We start from the raw sequence: 19,561 nt of genomic DNA, 5'->3' as shown, positions 1-19,561 counted from the left end.
AACTGGCGACAACTACCGGAAAGAAGAGGAATAGAGACGGAATGCCACCGCTAAGCAACAATCGGACCAACCTAGTGAAAAAGACTCCACTGATGCTGTCTACAGAAGAAATGCAGGAAACTAAACGACTGAACCAACATGTACCTGACACTCGGGAACTGGACTGACAAGGATTCACCCTTAGAAGCAACAGCGTAGCGATAGAGAGCGGCCAAAATCACAATACGCTGCTCACCAAAGAAATCGAGGATAGAATAACAGAAATAATAAGCCTACGGCTCAAGCAATAATAGGGGAGCTATCAAAGAATACTAGAACCACAATAAAAGAAGAAATAAAAGGCGAAATGAGCACCACAGGCAAAGAATCTGGCTAGTCACTAAGCGAACAAGGAAGAATCAGGGGAGAATCACCAAGCAGAGAAAAACCAGAACAGGTAGAAGTGAGGAAAAAAGAGAGTGGAGAAGAAGATAGCAAATCACTGCATGGAGAGCAACAGACGGAATCAGCCACCATTAACCTCCGTACTACTCGGAAATGGCAATGAGATTAAGAAACAGAGATCAGGAAATAAAGGGAGCAAAGCCAATTGAGACTGGCGTGCTGAAACATGGCGAACGAAAAATGTGGCCCTACGTGGATGAACTGCACGCGAGTACAAGACAGAAACATGTAACAATGTTTCAAAAGGAAAAGAGAGAAACCCCCGACTTCTGGCCAGAAGGGGTAATGGACAAGAGATTTATTTTTGCCGCCAAGAGACATCAGGAGCACAACTTACAAAACACCAGTAATAATAGAGACTATATAAGACTAATGATATAGAAAGTAGGAGGCCTGAAATCCATAATCACCATGAACACCCCTGCTCACCTTCCAACAGAATGACGTATTAGTCTTCACAGAAACACTCATCACAGTAGACATCAACATCAACACCTTCTATGGAATCCACACACCAGCCAAGAAGGGAGAGAGAGGAAGACCCTCAGGAGGACTAAGCTGCTTCATAAAACAGCATCTATAACCCCTTATCAATCGGACGGATAACACTATAACAGCCGTCACAGGAAAAATTACAAAATAGGCACATACTTCACACCCAATAGCGAACCCGAGACCATTACTGACGATCTAGGTGAGGCACTAGAGAACACAGAAGATGATAAACCGACAATTCTGGTAGGGGACCTAAATTGCCCCATAGACAATTGGGACTCAAAAATCCAAATGATCAGTCTCATGGACTACTGGCAAAGACTGCTAAATCGGGAGGAGAAATACACATATATAGCACCGAATGGAAGGAGCACAATTGACCTAGTTTTCACGAACAGTCGAGGTCACGCTCAAGTAGAAGAAGTAGAAGAAGTCGCGATCGGGAAACACCTTCCAGTCTAACTAAGCACAGGAACACAGAAGCACGCAGGCAAACCCCTCAAGCCACAAGTATCAAGGTACATAGATGAAGAAAGTTGGCAAGCGACCAAATCAGAACTACCAACAATAATCCACATGATGAGGCAGGGAAACTTAGACAAGGGCACTGCATCTCTAAACGATATAATCACCCACGTCACCGCCAAAGTAATCAAACCCCACGCACCGCAAAGCCATGGTTTGATGAAGAATGTTATGTTATGAGACAAAGGACGTTTCAAATCCTCCACGCTGCCAGGGAACATAGAAATGAAGTGCTAGTGGAGTACGCTGAAGAAAGTCGGAAGTGCAGACATCTACTGAAAGAAAAGATGACATATGATCTCTTAGAAGAACAGAAATTAATTGATGAGGCCGAGAAGAAAATCCTAAGATCGTCAAAGAAGACGAATTCAAGCCCCCATGTAAACATGGAACAATGGGAACTATACTTCAGTAACCTCCTCGGAGAGAGGGACAAAATGTTAAACAACATCCTGCCACAAACAGCAAACACAGAAGTCGCGGACCCATTTACACCTGAAGAAGTAACTCACCTTGTAAGGAGTGGGAAGAATAACAAGGCGGCTGGCAGAGACGGGATCTACATGGAACACCTGAAGGGTACAATCCCACAGCAGTGGGGGAAGACACTTATAACCGTACTCTACAAAGGCAAAGGCAGGAAAAATGATCTAAACTCCAACAGGGGAACTGCCCTTGAAAGCGTAATGTTCAAACTCTTCTCCAGACTCCTCCTAGGAAGCATAGAACAAAGACTACGTGCCAACATCGCAATGATTCAATATGGTTTCACCCCAGGCAAATCAACACTCCATGCTATTCAAGACGTCATCCAAGAAATAACAACGACCACCACCCCACTGTACGCTATCTTCACAGAGTACTCCAAAGCATTCGGCAGCATCAACAGGAAGATACTCATCCATAAACTAGGGAATGTACTACGTAAATCAAGCTATGCAATGGAAGCAATCAAGTCAATTCTAAATCTAAGTATGTGGCAATATCGAATGGCATATCGATGTTGAAGGAAATCACCCAAACAAGAGGAGTCCTACAAGGAGACCAAATGAGGCCGATTATCTTCAACATAACGACGGTGGACATCAACTAGGTCAGAGTCACAAGAGACGCTAAGCTGTTCATGTACGCAGATGTCATGGCCATCCTCTCCAGGAGCTTAGACAAACTAGAAACTACCATGGAGAACATCAGGAAATGGGCTCAAGAAAACTCAATGGAAAAACAGCTCATACATGAAAGCTGTGAAATTCAAGAGGCAGAATATCAAATAGGCACCATCTCGCATGCGGCGGATCAACATTAGAATTCGTACCCAGTTTTATGTACCTGGGAGTAATTCTACAAACAACTGGAACCACACTTTCCCTGCATATACAAGAGAGAGCAACAGCCGCTACAAAAGCCATTCACAACATCCCTGAGGTGCAAAGCTTATCCCTGCCAACTGCGATAACGCTGTTTAAACTCAAACTTATGCCAGTTGCCACATATGGCATCCAGCTAATATGGACTTATCTGGCCATATAATATCTTAAGAAACTGGAGAATGTTAAAATCAGATTCCTAAAGAGAGCTCTGTCAATCTCGAAGTTCACAAGAGATAGCTATACCTACATAATAGCGCAGGAATCTTTCTTCATAGAAGATATTAGAATATGCTTCGATCTTCCAGAAATGCAAGCTTATAAAACCGTCATTGAGGACAGACAGAACACAGCAAGGGAGGTAATAAAGGAAATAATGGAAACAGAAGCTATAAACACAGATTCCTGGAAAGGACCGAACTTTCAATCCCGCCACCTATACACCAGTGGCGGCTGGTCGTATCTGAGGCTGGGTGTTGCACCAAAATTTTCAATGTTGCAATTTTAAATGAGAATCTAATAGAAATAACAAGAATCCCTAGTATCCGTATGTAATGAACTGCATTCATATTAAAATTGAAATATATCCAGCAATTAAAACACAGGAAATAAGAGTATAACTACAGTTATTCTTACCTCACTTGAATTGAAAATCCGCCCTCCTGTTTTTCATTGATGCAAACTTTTCAGTCACCCGTTGATTGAAGTCTGCGATTTCCATCAGCAGATCTCTTTCTATAGAAAGCATCGCCAAGGCCGACAATCTTTCCTGGGTCATAGAGTTCCTTAAGGAAGTTTTAATTTTATTCAAAGTAGAAAAACATCTTTCTGCTTCGACAGACGTCATAGGGATTGTAAGAATTAAACTTCAGCAGTTTCAAGCACTCAGTTCAGTGAACGTCCTCTCTAGGTTGTTGGTTATTATAAACTCTGCTAAACTGACAGGACCCGACAATGATCTGAATTCTTGTGCTAAATAGGGGCTGCCAGGCCGAGGCGGTAAAGGCGTGCTCGATTCGCCCGGAAGGACGTGGGTTCGAATCCCCGTCAGGAAGTCGTAAAATTTAAGAAACGGGATTTCCACTTTCGGAGGTGCATATGGCCCTGAGGTTCACTCAGCCTACACCAAAAATGAGTACCAGGTTAATTTCTAGGGGCAAAGGTGGCCAGGCATAGAGCTAACCACTCTACCCCATCATGTGCTGAGGTTAACAATGGTGGAAGCCTTTACCTTCCACTCCTACAAGGGCCTTCATGGCCTGTACGTAGGTGACTTTGCTTTGCCTTCTTGTGCTAAATAGATGGACGATAGTTCATTGCGTAGTTTCAGTTTGTCCAAAACCGTATACACTACTGTATTTGTTGAAACTTAACTACAAAAACACCGGCAGCTTTGTGACGAACTCTTACTCACAATTTAGAATCCATCAGTTTTAATAATAACGCACAGAAAAAATTATCTAGAACCAAAACACTCAATCACCTGAAAACACACCAAGACCTGCACGTGATAAATGTGAACATAACGTCTACATTAACACCAACAACTCCATGTCGCAATAGTCCAGCCGTTTACCAACATGTGACAATGTTGGCACAAAGCTCGTTTTACGATTGGCAAATGTATAACACGAAGTTATGCTGATGAGAAAACGTTTCCTCCGAAAGTATATCCTCAAAACAAATTTTGGGATTTAATAAAAGGTTATGATTGCCAATGAAGTACCAATGTTGGTAACATTGTGAATGGTGCGGTGCAGCTTACCCTTACCCTAGTGGCGTGGAAAAGAAATTACCGTTGCGAGTGGAGAGAAAGCAGGGATGAAGTCATCTCTGCAGAGTGGTGCAACCTAACGGGGACATTTGGAGTTGTTTTTCGATAGGGGACTTGCTGGTCTCATGCAACTCCCTAGGACCGATACTGGCGGGCTTGCTACCTGATGCTATACATCGTATACAGGCTTGGGCTTGACCCTGCTGAAACTAAATAACGGCGCGCTGTGCGCTAGGGAGTTTGGCGTAGGAAAGTCAACCCCCTGAGTTTGATTTGAAGACGGCGGAGTTTAATGGTTCGTTACGAAGTATTAGCACATCGAACGACAAAAGGTACTTGGTTTTAACACATTTTAGAGTACATGTTAGGTTTATTAAACTGCAGAATAGGAAGAAAAGACGACAAATGAAGGGTAAAATTATTGGGAGTTGTGCAAACCTGCAACAATACCACGCACCGACCCTGCTATACACACACGTTTTGCCGTCTATGGTTTCCATGGGAAGATATGTGAGAATGAAGCATATCATAATCCTAAGGAGGACTACATCTGTAAATTTTGCACCAAGTCTTGCTCCAAATACCACTTAGTGTAATGTGAAAGTATAACTCAAACATTAAACATAATACCAAAAGACTGGTGACAGCTTAACTTAAACGTAATATATATGTACACATTGTGTTCAATAAAGTTGTAATAATAACTGATTTTTAAATCTAGCAGTAGGAAGAAATTTGCTAACATAGCAATAATCACTTTCTACTTGTGGACCTCCCTTTTCATTTGCCAGCAGCATACGCTCACATTCAGCTGCAAGAGTAAGAAGAGGGTTATGGTGAAGTCCACTGACTAAGATCACAAATATTTTGAGATTGGACACTTTTGTGCTCTAATAGATCTTGTGCACATTGGATATTCTGTACACTAGATGGGTACAGAAACGGTTTTGTTAACTCTCTTTAAAGTAATCTGGTAGTTTGTTCCAGTGTCGAATGGGTTAAATGTAACCTATGGACACACACAAGTTCAGCATAAATATTATGCTATAACATACCTGTTGCTGATGATGGCTCAAAGAGCCGAAACTTGTCCACTATTATTTCGTAAATAATCTTTTCAGATTATAGTCGTATGTATTGATTGGATAATTAAAACTACAATTTTGTTAAGTTATATATAGCCAATAATGACCAATATGCATATGATTACTTGCAACGAGTATTCATTAGTAGATGGTGTAACTCAATGCGCTCTATAAAATGGCTTCCCACAGCAAGCAAGTGTTTGATGAAAAATATATTTTCGATATTTTATGTGACAATAATGGCTCAGAGAGTGATGTCAGCAAAGATAATAGAGAATGAAGATTATACTGAAAATATGTAAGCTAATTAAATTTTTTTGCACAAATGGCGCAGGAAAGGATGTATTATTATTCAGATAGTTTTGAAGTTTACCATACAAAGGCAAATTATCTTTAGAATATATTTTCTCTTGAACAGAAGTCTTTTGTGGTAAATGGAACAAGAATTTTACATTTGAGTAAAAAATGTTGACAAAATTTATCGATATAATAAAATTTCTTAAGAGATCCCATTTTTATTATTATTATTCTTATTATTATTATTATTATTATTATTATCGAACAATTAATATGGTATAATATATAAACAACTTTAAAAACTCAAGTGCTAGCTGATATGAAACAAACAATATGTTTCAAAACTAGATCCTCAAACAAGCACAAAGGCATCATGCAAATATCTCCTACAGGTGCAGAGAAACAGTTTTTTAATTCTTAAAAATACCACGTCCAGAATGTTTCTTAGGGATATTCAGGCCCGAACCGGAATTGGTTAAAAAATCATCACATTCTATAAAGTCACACTCAATATTTCAAAATATTTATGTTTAATTTTGTTAAACAACTAGGAATTTGAAATTTGGAACTTATCTTTACGAAGTCCTGCTTTGTCTCCACTCCAACATATAATGAAAGGCTTTTAAAAAACAGTTACTCTTTTATTGGCTCATATCCAAACTGGCTGCCAGCCTGCTCCCCTCCATTACATCAGCCCCCCCTACCCTGATCAGATCAATGACACGCTGCACTTCCCCTTCAGGTGCTTTACTCCTAGTGTTCCGTTAGTATTATTATTACTGGGCGAGTTGGCCGTGCGCGTAGAGGCGCACGGCTGTGAGCTTGCATCCGGGAGATAGTGGGTTCGAATCCCACTGTCGGCAGCCCGGAAGATGGTTTTCCGTGGTTTCCCATTTTCACACCAGGCAAATGCTGGGGCTATACCTTAATTAAGGCCACGGTCGCTTCCTTCCAACTCCTAGGCCCTTCCTGTCCCATCGTCGCCATAAGACCTATATGTGTCGGTGCGACGTTAAGGCCCTAGCAAAAAAAAAGTATTATTATTGTTGTTGCTATTCTTCTTACTTTTTCTCGTATTACAATTCTTAAGACCTATGCAAGCATTCTTAATGAGCATTTGCCTATTATTTATTATTAATATTTTAAATTAGAGAGTACTTATAGGATGTTATTTAAATTCAGAGAATTTAATCCAGATAAGAATATCCTAACTCACATTGCAGAACTTGAAGTCAGTTAACTTCACATTCTGGTAGTAGATTGTGTGCATTTCTATCTTTAATATTATAACATGTTCAGTGAGAAGTGTATAGGTTGTTTAACATTAAATTGCTCCACACTGGCCCATACCCAAATGAAAAAAAAACATAAAATAAAGATCGTGGTCCAGATCGTGACTGGCAAAGGCCAAGGCACCAAGCCCTGAGCTAGTGATGGGCCTCTTAGGAGTGAGTTAACAAGAGGCTAACCTAATAGCACAATAAAAACTCAAAATTTATCAAAGGTTGGTTTAATGAATGAAAGAAACCCAGAGAATGAAAATTTATCAATATTTTTTTAAATCATGGAAAACATATGTGGTCAAACTCTGCATTAGGCTGTGGAACAGCATCATCCTTTTTTACATTACATCTTAGTAGAACATACCAGTTCACATATAGCGGGACTACTTACAATGCGTAGATTCATTCAGATCATAATAGTAAAAATAACAAACACCTGGACTCATATTATAACATTAGAAAGGTAGATCTTTCCAAAAAACCTTTCGTCCCCACATTACACAAGCAACAATACCACCCTATTAAACTCTCTCAGGCATCAAAGAAAAGCATCAATCAATTGTTCTCATTTCGGTACTCAAGGAACAAATAAAACGATGAACAAAACCCTGACCACGGAGAAATAAAAACCAGGGCGAGAAATGAGAGCATGTGCAAATGCCCCCAAGAAAGAAGACGTAAATGCATACATTCCTGCCATGATTAAAATATCAAAATAAAGATAAATGAGATAAGCCACCCATTCACACATGCTTGCATACTAGCACCCAGGCTCAATAAACAACAACCGAAAAAGAAAATGGTCACCTGCATCCATCAATGGACCAAACCAAGCAATGTGTAACACAAAGTCAGAACAAGAGGGTTCCAAATAGCATGGTGCATGTGCACATGCATATAAATCCAGAAACGGGATCAGAAAATCCCAATAATCTCCTCAAGCTTCATCAAGGTCGTAATCCGTACAGAGTGGGTGATACCTCACACCGACACGAATTATGGCTGGTACAGTAGATGAAATTTACGCAACAAGCATACTCATGTAATCAACTCGCGGACCATATTGTCATAGAAAAAATATAATCACACAAGACACAGAGAAACACACTCTTCATTCATACTGTGGAACAATCAGGGGTATATGAACCAAATTCAAGACATAAGTAATGCAATGAGAAATAAATCAGAAAACACACATATAATAATCAACAAGAAAAGGATATCATTACCATGAGTTTTCAATATACAAAACAAAACAGACCTTCCCAAAACGTGAAAGGTGACTGAATTTCATTTTAAATCATCTGAAAACAGTTTTACACATTAAAAATGCTGCGCCGACATGTATGGAGCTCATAGTTTTGTTTAACCAAAATGGCACAAACCAGAATAAGTCAAGTCAGAGAGAGAATTTTAAACTACCTGGTGGAAACATAAACCTTCTACAACAGAAGCGCTAAGGCTGCCCCCTATCGTATTACACGGAAGTTACAATGTCGTCACAATCATGAAGCTGTATGAAGCCATTACTCTTGATTACGTAGCTTAGGCAAGGACCAAACTAACACAAAGATTAATTTAAAGAGGAGCTATATAGACATCGCTCAACACTCATAAGGAACTCAAGAATCAGAAGGAAATATTTAAGCTGAGCTTATCTCAGCATTAAACTTGCAGCAGTAGCTGCCATATCTGCCCTAACCAGTACTAAACATCTGATCAACAGTGGTTTAAACCTAGATTATAGAATGGCTTACATGATATTGTACAGATCACATTGCCAAAGGCAACAGGTGACAATAATAAATATTTTAGACTACTTACAAGCCATGTCCAAGTCCTCTTCATACAAATGTAACACAAAATGTACAATCTATATAGCATTACTAAAATGGTATAAAAATCAAAATCAAATCAAAATCTCTTTATTTGCAAATGAGGTGTCTACCTCGGTGGCAAATGGTACACTAAAATACATTATTGTCAAGCACTAAATATTAAATTAACAAGAGAAGAACATTTTTCCTATAATACAATATTATACAATTTATGCTAACAATGTTTTCTATTAAACACACAGCTCATCCATAATAAATTTATATTGTTTACAAAATATTAATTATAATATCTCCTGTACTACTTACAAATATAGTCAACTGATATACAGTATGTGGAATTGCTTCAAATGATACTATAAAACTGGTATAACATTAATATTTACATTGCATTTATTTATTTACTTTTTTTTTTAACCCGTTCTGGATCCTAAGTAGCATAACGACCTGCTGTGTCTTAACCAGAGCCCCTTTTGCCACCACTTTTCAGAGTTCCTGAAGGGCCTTCACAGCTACCGTAGCGGTCCCAGGGCCCTCGAAGTCCCCACTGTACTTCACCCCTACAGGCAGTCCCCTACTTTGGCTGTCCGAACTCCTTAGACCAGGGGATGGAATTAATTTATTCACACACATTTTTTTAATTTACAATAACCTGCACCGGTCGAATGCCCTCTAACACTTCATTTATTTTCTCTGTTGCTGTTTATTCTCTTCTTGAATATCTGTACAGATTTTGGAAAAGGATCAAACACTACCCCTGGTAAACTGTTCCAATCCTTCACACCCTTCCCAATGAATGAAAATTTACCCCAATCGCTTCTGCTAAAATTCCTCCTAATTTTATATTTGTGGTCAGTCCTGCCGATACAATTATTTTCCAACTGAAGCCTCTCATGGATATCTCCCCATGCTTCTTCTCCTGTATAGGCTCTATATAATCCTGTAAGTCTAGTTTTCTCCCTTCTCTTACTTAAAGTTTCCCACCCAAGTTCTTTTAACATTTCTGATACACTACTCTTTCTCCTGAAATCCCCTGTTACAAATCTTGCTGCTTTCCTCTGCACACTATCTATTTCTTTTATTAGGTATTCTTGGTGAGGATCCCAAACACTGTTTGCATATTCCAATAATGGATGAACCATACTCAAGTAACTTTTTTCTTTTAATTCTTTGTTGCATCCTTTAAGTAGCCTCATTATGACATGTAATGATCTGTATGCTTTCCCAACAATGTCATCAATATGACCCTTCCAGTGCAGATTACTTTCAAATCTCACACCTAAGTATTTGCACTTGCCATCTTTTGGGATAACTACCTCATCCAAAGTATATTCAAATTCAGTTTTAAAGCTCCTGTTTGTAAAAGTTGTAACAGTTGATTTGCCTCCATTAACCTTCATATTATTTTCTTCAACCCATTGTTGGATACTTTCAAGGTCCCTTTGTAATTCTGAACAATCCTCAATGTTGTTTATTTCTCTATAAACTATTATGTCATCTGCATACAATCTTATTTTTGATGTTATATGGTTCCCTAAATCATTTGCGTATATTAAGAAAAGTAACGGACCGATTATACTACCCTGTGCAATTTCATTCCAAAATTTCTCTTCCTGAGATACATTATTTCCTACTTTGACTTTCTGAACCCTTGAATTTAGAAATGCTTTTATCCAACGTGTAACCCTTACGTCCAATCCTATTCCCTCCAATTTCTTTAATAATATTCCATGTTCCACTCTATCAAAGGCTTTGGAAAGATCTATGGCTATGCAATCTAACTGACCTCCTGAATCCAACTGATCTGATATGTCCTGCTGAAATCCCACCAGTTGTGCCTCACAAGAAAATTTCTTTCTAAATCCATACTGGCTCCTCATGAACCAATTTTTATCATCACATATCCCTCTGATGTACTTCGATATTAAACTCTCCAGAATTTTACAAACTATACTGTTCAGGCTGATTGGTCTGTAGTTCTCTGGTTTCCTTTTATCACCCTTTCCTTTATAAATTGGTATTATTATAGATTCCTTCCATTCCTTTGGTATTACACTATTATTTATGACATAGTCAAAGAGAAATTTTAAATAACGCACTATGTACCACCCCATTGTCTTTAATACCTCCCCAGTAATTTGATCACTTCCTGCAGCTTTTCCTTGCTGAAGCAGTTGGATTTCTCTGAAAATATCTTCATTTGTGAATGAGAAGCTTCTTGTTTCCCTCTGTCTCTCTCCCTCTCTATCTTCTGTTTCGGTTTCCAACTCTTGACAATCATCTACTGAATCTCTAAATTCCCTACTAAATAGGTTTGCTTTCTCAGTATCTGTTAAATAGTGTTCACCCCCTTCTCCCACCATTGTAGGAATTTGGACTCCTTTTCCTTTTTGATTCCTGATATATGAATACAGCTTTTTCCATTTCCCTTTGTGGTCATTACCCTCTTGAAGTATGCCATTCATATAATTCTCTTTTGCTTCCTTTTTCACTCTATTCAGTTCCCTCATTAGCTGTTTTCTAGTTTCTCTACTCTCCCTACTCTCTTTGATTTTCCTGTTTACTATTCTACATTTTCTTTTTAATTTTCTTATTTCCCTTGTATAATAAACAAGAGAAGGAAAAGTGATCTAGTAAAGAAAATGCACTGTACAGCATATGTCAAAGGAAAACAATACAACTCCATCTACTGAATATACAAATCTGGTGTTGGTTACATTTTTCCTTTATCTCACTTCATAATACCTGTATTCATAACATTCCTGTCCTTCTATCTCTTCATTATTTTCACTTTTATACCTACTTACACAATTTCATAGAGTAAATGAGCCATTCTTTAAAATACATTTTCATCAGGCCTCCTGTTTCTTACTAAACTCTTGCACTTACCTTATATACTTTTAAAGAATAATTTATAGAGAATCGTATCTTACCTGATTGATTTCCACAGCTTCTACTTTGATAGGTTCAGTCTTAACTAAGATATCATCCAGAGGATCTTCCACTGCTGATGCTTCATCCTGAATTAATACATAAGATAACCAAGAGTAACAAACAGAGAAAAGAGCAAGTTTGACAATTAATAAGTTGGCATAAAAACACAAAGGAAGGTATGGTTCCCCAAATGAAGATTTAGCTGTATGGATGCCCACACCAATTCCAATTGACTTGTACACGAGTTTTTCATAAGAGAAGAAGCCTTACTCACCTCATCAATGTTCTCTTCCTTCGGCCAAACTGCTTCCTCTTTGATAGTTATTTCCTCCATCACATATACCTAACAGAAAATGTACAAAATTAGAACTTTATGCACGAAGGTGAAGGTATAACAGGGCACTCCTGATGGAGAACTGTGTGACATAAACAACTTGAATATATTTAATATTCTTCCAACACCTGCGGCAAAAAACTACCTTCATTTCTGCTTTAGTACATTAATAATCATATTAATAATAATAGTGATTTAACATTGGTGTGTGGCCTCCAGAGAGGCCAAGTGCAGGTCTTTTGAGTTGACGCTCTGTAGGCGACCTGTATGTCTGTCTGGATGCGGCCCTACTTAAGATGAATTCCAAATTAAGACGACGGAATAAGCACCCAGCCCCCGAGCCAGAAGATTTAATCAATAAACTTTAAAATCCCTGAACCAGCCAGGAATAAAACGTGGGACCCTTTGGATCAAAAGCAGCATGCTGGCCATTTAGCTGTGGAGAAAATCCACTGATGAGATACATTTTGTCTGCGCAAGCATATACAAGATAAAAGGGGTACAGAATGGGTATTTTCCCAAAAATGTACTTTAAAATTATTTCTTAATACTCCAAATGTGCTCTTTGAAATGGTGTATGAATTATGATCATCTCGTAACTTCAAATGGGTTTAAAAAAATAGTATATATGATGGTTCAGTTAAAGAAGAAGAGAAATACAAGGTGATGTGTGGAGAGTGCAATTTGGAGACTAACAAAATTATTCATTACAGATGATCTCACACCATATAGGATTAAGTAATGAATAGACCAGCTCTCAAAAAGAAGAATGTCAAATTAATACGATATGTTGAACATTCTCAACTAATTTGATATGTACATTTATAAGCCTCAGATGCTATTGAGTTTTAATAGGGTTCAAGACTCAAATTTTAAGTGTACAATACAAAAGAAGGTTATTATAAAGGCTGTGGCTACTTGGTAGAAGAGCGAAACAAGTCCCTGTTAATCTAGTATTGTAACAATTTACATAGGACCAAGCTGCAACAAGCACAGTGAGCCACCATAGCTGTAGTCAAAGGGACGCACCAACACATAGGTCGTTGTAAAGGATAATACATCAACATCCAAGATTCTCAGAATTGAAGTCCCATTTTGGCCAAGCTCCTATTAAAAACAAACTGCTCCCAAGCTATATGACAACTCATCAATTCAAGACTAGTTTGAGGAAACAACCAACAAGTTGTACCTAGCTGTTCACAATCAATAAATGATTGCAGCAAGCATCAAATTAATGCGATATGTTGAACATTCTCAACCAATTTGACATGTACATTTATAAGCCTCAGATACTATTGAGTTTTAATAGGGTTCAAGGCTCAAATTTTAAGTGTACAATACAAAAAGCTTACTAACAATTGAGTTATAAAAAACGAAGAAATGTAGGAGAATTTTAGCCACATCTTATTGTTTTTGGGATTCTACCATGTTATGGACATCAGTGTTAATAGAACCAATGTCTATTCTAATTTTAGCACTGTTATTTTAATTGTTAATCCTTTCATGATGTATATAATTATCACTGTATTAATGTATTTTATTATTTAGTATCAAGATCATAATTAAGTACAAATTAGATATAAGTAAAATTAATGATGATATGACTTAACCTTGAAACAAGTTATAAAAGCTGACGATGCTTGGTAGACAAGCGAAACATGCCCCTGTTAATGTAGAATTGTAGTAGAAAGAATTTCTAGCAATAAAAGTTTGTTTTATCGTGTTTTTGCATATTATACTGCAAATTTGTGTTGGGTAACATGGTAAAATAGTATATATGGAACCCTTGTGTTTACAATACATTCAAGGCATGTTGTTAGGAAGTGGCAGTATTATATTTTCTACTGATGAAAACAGAGAGACCGACAATAAAAGTTTGTGTGACAGTTATTAAGCCAAAGGGTGTTATCTCACCTCAAATTACTACTACTACTGATACTGTCGAAAGTGAAGATGACAATTATCTTAATATTAACCAGCGAAACGCAAGTCACCACGATGGCAAACCTAAACTCAATTTTCAATTTCAAAAACTAAATTAATTTGGACATTGCTAAGTGCAGAGATTTAAAAATTTTAACATTAAAAGACAACAAAGTTTAATGAATCTAGGAGTGACAATGACATGTATATGAAATAATCATTACTATGCCAAGTAATAATTCAAGTTTGCAAAATTAATTACAGAAAGTGGACATAAATAATAAATTGTTTACAGTAAAGACATACGCGCCTACAAAATTACAGGACATATACATGGATATAACGTAAATCTTGAAATAAATGTCATCTATATAGATTCAAAATTTAGGCGAGGGCAGAATTTTTAGTAAGACCTTACATTGTGTTTTAATTTAGCAGTTTGGCAGTTTTAGCAGTTTTAGCAGTACTACAGCAGGGAAAGTGTTAAAACTTAAAAGCAATACGTTTTCGTATACAAGTGGAAATTCGAGATCTCTTGTTCAGGTATCACAACATAGCAGCTAACTGAAGCAGACGAGAGCTCTAAGCAGTTATAATTGCGAGCCGCTGGATAGCGTTTTCTCCTAGGTAAGCCATGCGTTTTCGAAGGAGTTTACGGTATCATTTTTGTAACCAACCTACTTGGTGTAACCGTAGCAACCCTGCAGGCTGTGAGTGATGTAAGGTATAGCTGGATAGTCAGGCATTCTTTCCTAACAACCGTGCAAGGCTATGACTAGGAGACACAGTATTATGTTCTTTTGTAGCTTCTGCCTCCACATGAAAATAAACGATAATTGACAAGCTTAGTATGTTATGAACAATAATTTTGGTTTTCTCGTATATTCTACTCAAGAGTAAGTAATTGACTATAACATACTAGCTCGTTGATTCTAACGCATTAAGAACGCGACGGCACTCGATATAACCGTAAGTGGTGATGTCATAAACCCAACGATCTATATTTGAAGATGGTCGATAAATCACAGCCTGCTATTTTGACAGGGATATATCAGATAGGCTACGACGGAAGTATCTGTGACAAAATATCGTTTACGAAACATCGTTTACGTCATGCACTTGAATCACGTTCACAAGTCAATGTTATCTGCTGTAGCTATGTGAAGCCAGCGCTACCTAGGTGATAACCGCCAACTACTTGAGTGAAGCGAACTTCTGTTTCAGGGGTTTACCCGAGAGATAGCGCAACTGTATTTTTAAAAAAACAAAAAACAAGGTAGCATTTTTAAATGAGAATAGGGTATGTACGTTCGTTTTCTTCTACCTAAGTACCTTAAGTACTGAAACCTATGGTTCATGAACATATTTATAGAATAGAAACTCTCAATTAAATAACTTTTCATTAATGTTCAATTTATTTTACATTGAGTTTAAAAAAAATTTTGACAGTTGGGAAAACTCCCAGTTGCCTCAGATATCAGGGGAATCACCATTTCTATTCCTGTCTTTATGTGTTTTACTCACAAGTGCATCGTGTAGTGAATGATTTTAATTAATTATTTATAATAATAATAATAATAATAATAATAATAATAATAATAATAATAATAATAATAATAATAATAATAATAATAATAATAATAATCGTATGGCCTCGGCTACCGTTTGCAGACATTTCGATTTGACGCCATCTGGCTGTCTGCTCGTCATTTTCGACGTTCCGGTTTACTCTGTCTGCCATCTAGCGGACCTAGAGTAAACCGGATCTCTCTTGGGCGTCTATGGCTGAGATTTAATTAATTTTGTCGGGTAAATACCAAATGTATCACCAGAGTTCTTTTACATGCCGACATCGTACGACATGGAGTGTCGAATGGACTTTTTTCCGCCCTTCAAAAATCCTACTACCTCTGCCGGGTTTGAACCCGCTATCTTGGGATCCGGAGGCCGACACTCTACCACGGATCCACAGAGGCAGCTATTATTTATAATAGATGAATATAATAACACATAGATAGATTAATAATTATAAATAGATTAATAATAATAATAATAATAAATAGATCCATAGATAAATATGTTTAGTAAAAGACAAAGTAATTGTCCTATGTGGAGTTCTTACACGGCTATTCACAATGAATACGCCAAGTGAGACATCTGCAGCCAGAAACTGTCTTACCGAACATCTGTTACTAATTTAACAAAACATATACAAAGAAAACATCCAGCTATATCTTATCCATATTGAACAACAGAACTTAAAAGTCCAGTACCAGTACTGTAAGACAGGATGTGGTAATTAAATTATATTCATTATGTTACATTAAATTAAATTAGGGTAATTACATACTAATAATGCCATGACATGGGTAAATTATTTTTCATTTTTTTATTCAGCCACTGTCATTGAGCACAGCAGTTGTTACTCACACTCCATCGACCAGCAAAACTTCAACAGTACCTACTCCGTCAACCAGCACAGCTTCAGCAGTACCTACTCCGTCAACCTGCACAGCTTCGACAGAAGTGCAAGAAGTCTGTCATGTTCAGCTGCGGTTATGTCGAAGTTCAATTGCAACATCCATACCGAGAAAAGTGACCTTCTCTAAAAAACAAGGAACTGAATGAACTACTTGCTGAAATGGTAATATATGACCTTCAGCCTTTTCAAATAGTTGAAAACAAGGGTTTTAAGGCATTTGTCACAGCACTTAATCCAGAATATGTACTACCAAATCGACGGATGAATTTAAAAAATTTGATACCTACGTTACATGAACAGTGTCTAAATAACATTTTTTTAAATGTGGTGGAGCTGTTAAGAAGGTGTGTATTACGACCGATTGTTGGGCTTTCATAAACAATGAAAGTTTTGGCCATTACCTGTCATTTCTTGACAGATAATTTTGAGCTGAAATCTGTCCTCTTAGAATGTTGTGTTTTAGAAGGAAGCCATACAAGTGAGAATTTATCACAGGAATTACAAAGGATTATGAAGGGAGACAAATTGTAAAATAAAATAGTGCCTGCAGTGTCAGAAAATGCAACCAACATCAAATGAGCTATTACAGACCTTCTTCACTGGAAGCATTTTCAATATTTTGCTCACCAACTGAATATTATTGTGAAAATGGTTATCCACCGCATTGATGGGCTCCTGAACAAAATAAAAATAATAGTGAAACTTTTAAAAGGAGTTCTCAAGCAACTGAATTTCCAGAGAAGCAGTGGAGTCGCTCAAGTAAAAACGTTAATTTTTGATGTACCAACAAAATGGAACTCCACTCTACATGTTAGAAAGGTTTTGTGAGTTAGAAGATGCCATCTAAAGCACCACAGGACTCATTGACAAAGATCTACCTGTTCTGAACTTCCAAGAGTGGAAAGTTATCCATGAAATGTGTAAAATATTAAAGCCCTTTGAAACTGTGACAAAATCAGCTAGTGGTGAAAAGTACATATCTGGATCACTTGTCATAGTTTTGGCTAATGGGGTACAGTCAGTTTATGAAAAATTTAGTACTGAAAGTATCACTGACTTGTCAGAAAATATCATACAAACATTGAGCTCTTGGCTCAAGGAGAGATTTGGCCATGTTGAAGAGAGCAACACTCATGGTTTATGTACCTTTCTTGATCCAAGATTTAAAAACTTTGCCTTCCAAAATCACCAAGCACTGGAAAACTATATAAGGAAGCTATAAAATTTGATAACTTCGAGAATTAGGTCTCTGGAAGGTGATAAACCCCAAAGTCCCACTCTTGAGAACAGAGATGAATTTTCTCCATGGTCACTAATAGACAAATGCCTTTCACAAAGCACATCCACAAGGGACTCCTACATCCTAGTCAATTATTGAAGTCCAGAGATACTTAGAATGTGATATTCTAAGTAGAACTGAAGATGCATTAAAATGGTGGTATGAACACAAAGTTCAGTTTCCCTTCTTGAGTGAAATAGCTCATGAAATTTTGTGTGTTTCATCTACTTCGGTACCCTGTTAACAAGTCTTCTCCAAGGGGAGCTTAGTCTTCAATGACAGGAGAACGAGACTGCATGGAAAAAGGCACAACAGATCTTGTTCCTCAATTCCAACCTTTGAGTGTAGAAAAGTGTTCTTCCATTGTCTTGTGTAAATCTACATACTGCAACTTCCAAACCTAGCAACATCCTACATTTGCAGTTGTCGTTTCTAAAGTGTATGTTTCAATGTATTTTATACTTGCTACTAAGCATGTAATAATCAATGTTTATATTCTGAGCGTATTCGTTTCATATTTATTATATTCTATAAAATCATGTTTGCTTGTATATTCATTCCTCTATGCTTCAGTTATTATTAAGAAGAAGACATTTCCATAATGTACATAAGCTTGTAAATAATGCTTTCACCATTCTCTCGTACAAAACTCGGTAATGGACACTTGTCTTTTCTCACACATCATGATGACCACAATGTTTGTTGCCCAGTTCATCTGGTTTGTGGTCTTTTTGCAGCAGCACCTTTGCTGTTGTGCTACTGGTTTTGTGAAGCAAGGTATTATTTTGCAAGATAAGTACAACTATTTCAGTGACTGCTTATGTCATCTTGAAGAAATGTCACGAAGAAGGGAAATGAAATATGTTAATGTTCTTCCTACGTGCTGTGCACATTTATAAATATGGACATGTACAATATGCATTATCCTTGATACGTTTTTTTTTAATTTTGATCATAACCGCTCATAGTATGTGCGTTATTTTTTTTCAAAGAGCTACTTAAGTGGTTTCGATTGTTATTTTTTTCTTATCCTTGAAATTCAGTTCATAAAGATTGTGTAATGTTATTTTCTGATTTTTCAAGGGTAAAGTAGCAATTTCCAAGTGCAACTTTAGTTTTATGCATTTATGCACCAAGTCATCTTTTTAGTTAGTTGCTACATTATAAAGCACATTTATTCCCATTCAAATAAACCCTATTTTGCAGAACTAAATGCACGAAAGAGCAAAATTGGCTGAAAAATGTCTTCCAGGTTGTAAGGGAGGAGTCTAATTATTTACCAGTACTTGCCAAAATTATACAATGTTATAACTTAATAGGTACACATTTTTAATTTATTTAAATTATGTTGCAGAACAGCAAGAGTGTCAAATTGTAAGCTGATGAATGTTTGTTACAGTACTTCACAACTGTGATACGGTAAGCTTTAAGAAGTGTGCAAAAGTTTAAACTGTAACACAGTATTGAATGATAAATATAAATATGGGAGTATTAAGTCATCAAT

At 37.1% G+C, this 19,561-nt stretch overlaps 1 protein-coding gene across 3 annotated transcripts in view; it reads right to left on the bottom strand.

The window, feature by feature from the left end:
• LOC136882341 (zinc finger protein 501) overlaps nt 1–19,561 on the bottom strand; it is a 165,351-nt gene that overhangs the window by 119,273 nt on the left and 26,517 nt on the right. For 2 of the 3 annotated variants that reach the window (XM_067154962.2, XM_067154937.2), the window contains exons 2-3: nt 12,314–12,382; nt 12,039–12,125 (exon numbers count right to left, since the gene is read on the bottom strand). In XM_067154962.2, coding sequence (XP_067011063.1) covers nt 12,039–12,125; nt 12,314–12,373 — 147 coding nt within the window. In that variant the 5' untranslated portion in view covers nt 12,374–12,382. The remainder of the gene's footprint in view (nt 1–12,038; nt 12,126–12,313; nt 12,383–19,561) is intronic. The other variant, XM_067154954.2, reaches the window with a different exon arrangement.

The sequence above is a fragment of the Anabrus simplex genome, chromosome 1 (assembly GCF_040414725.1).
Source record: "Anabrus simplex isolate iqAnaSimp1 chromosome 1, ASM4041472v1, whole genome shotgun sequence".
NCBI classification, from domain to species: Eukaryota; Metazoa; Arthropoda; class Insecta; order Orthoptera; family Tettigoniidae; genus Anabrus; species Anabrus simplex.
This window is presented reverse-complemented; position numbering and strand designations above follow the sequence as displayed.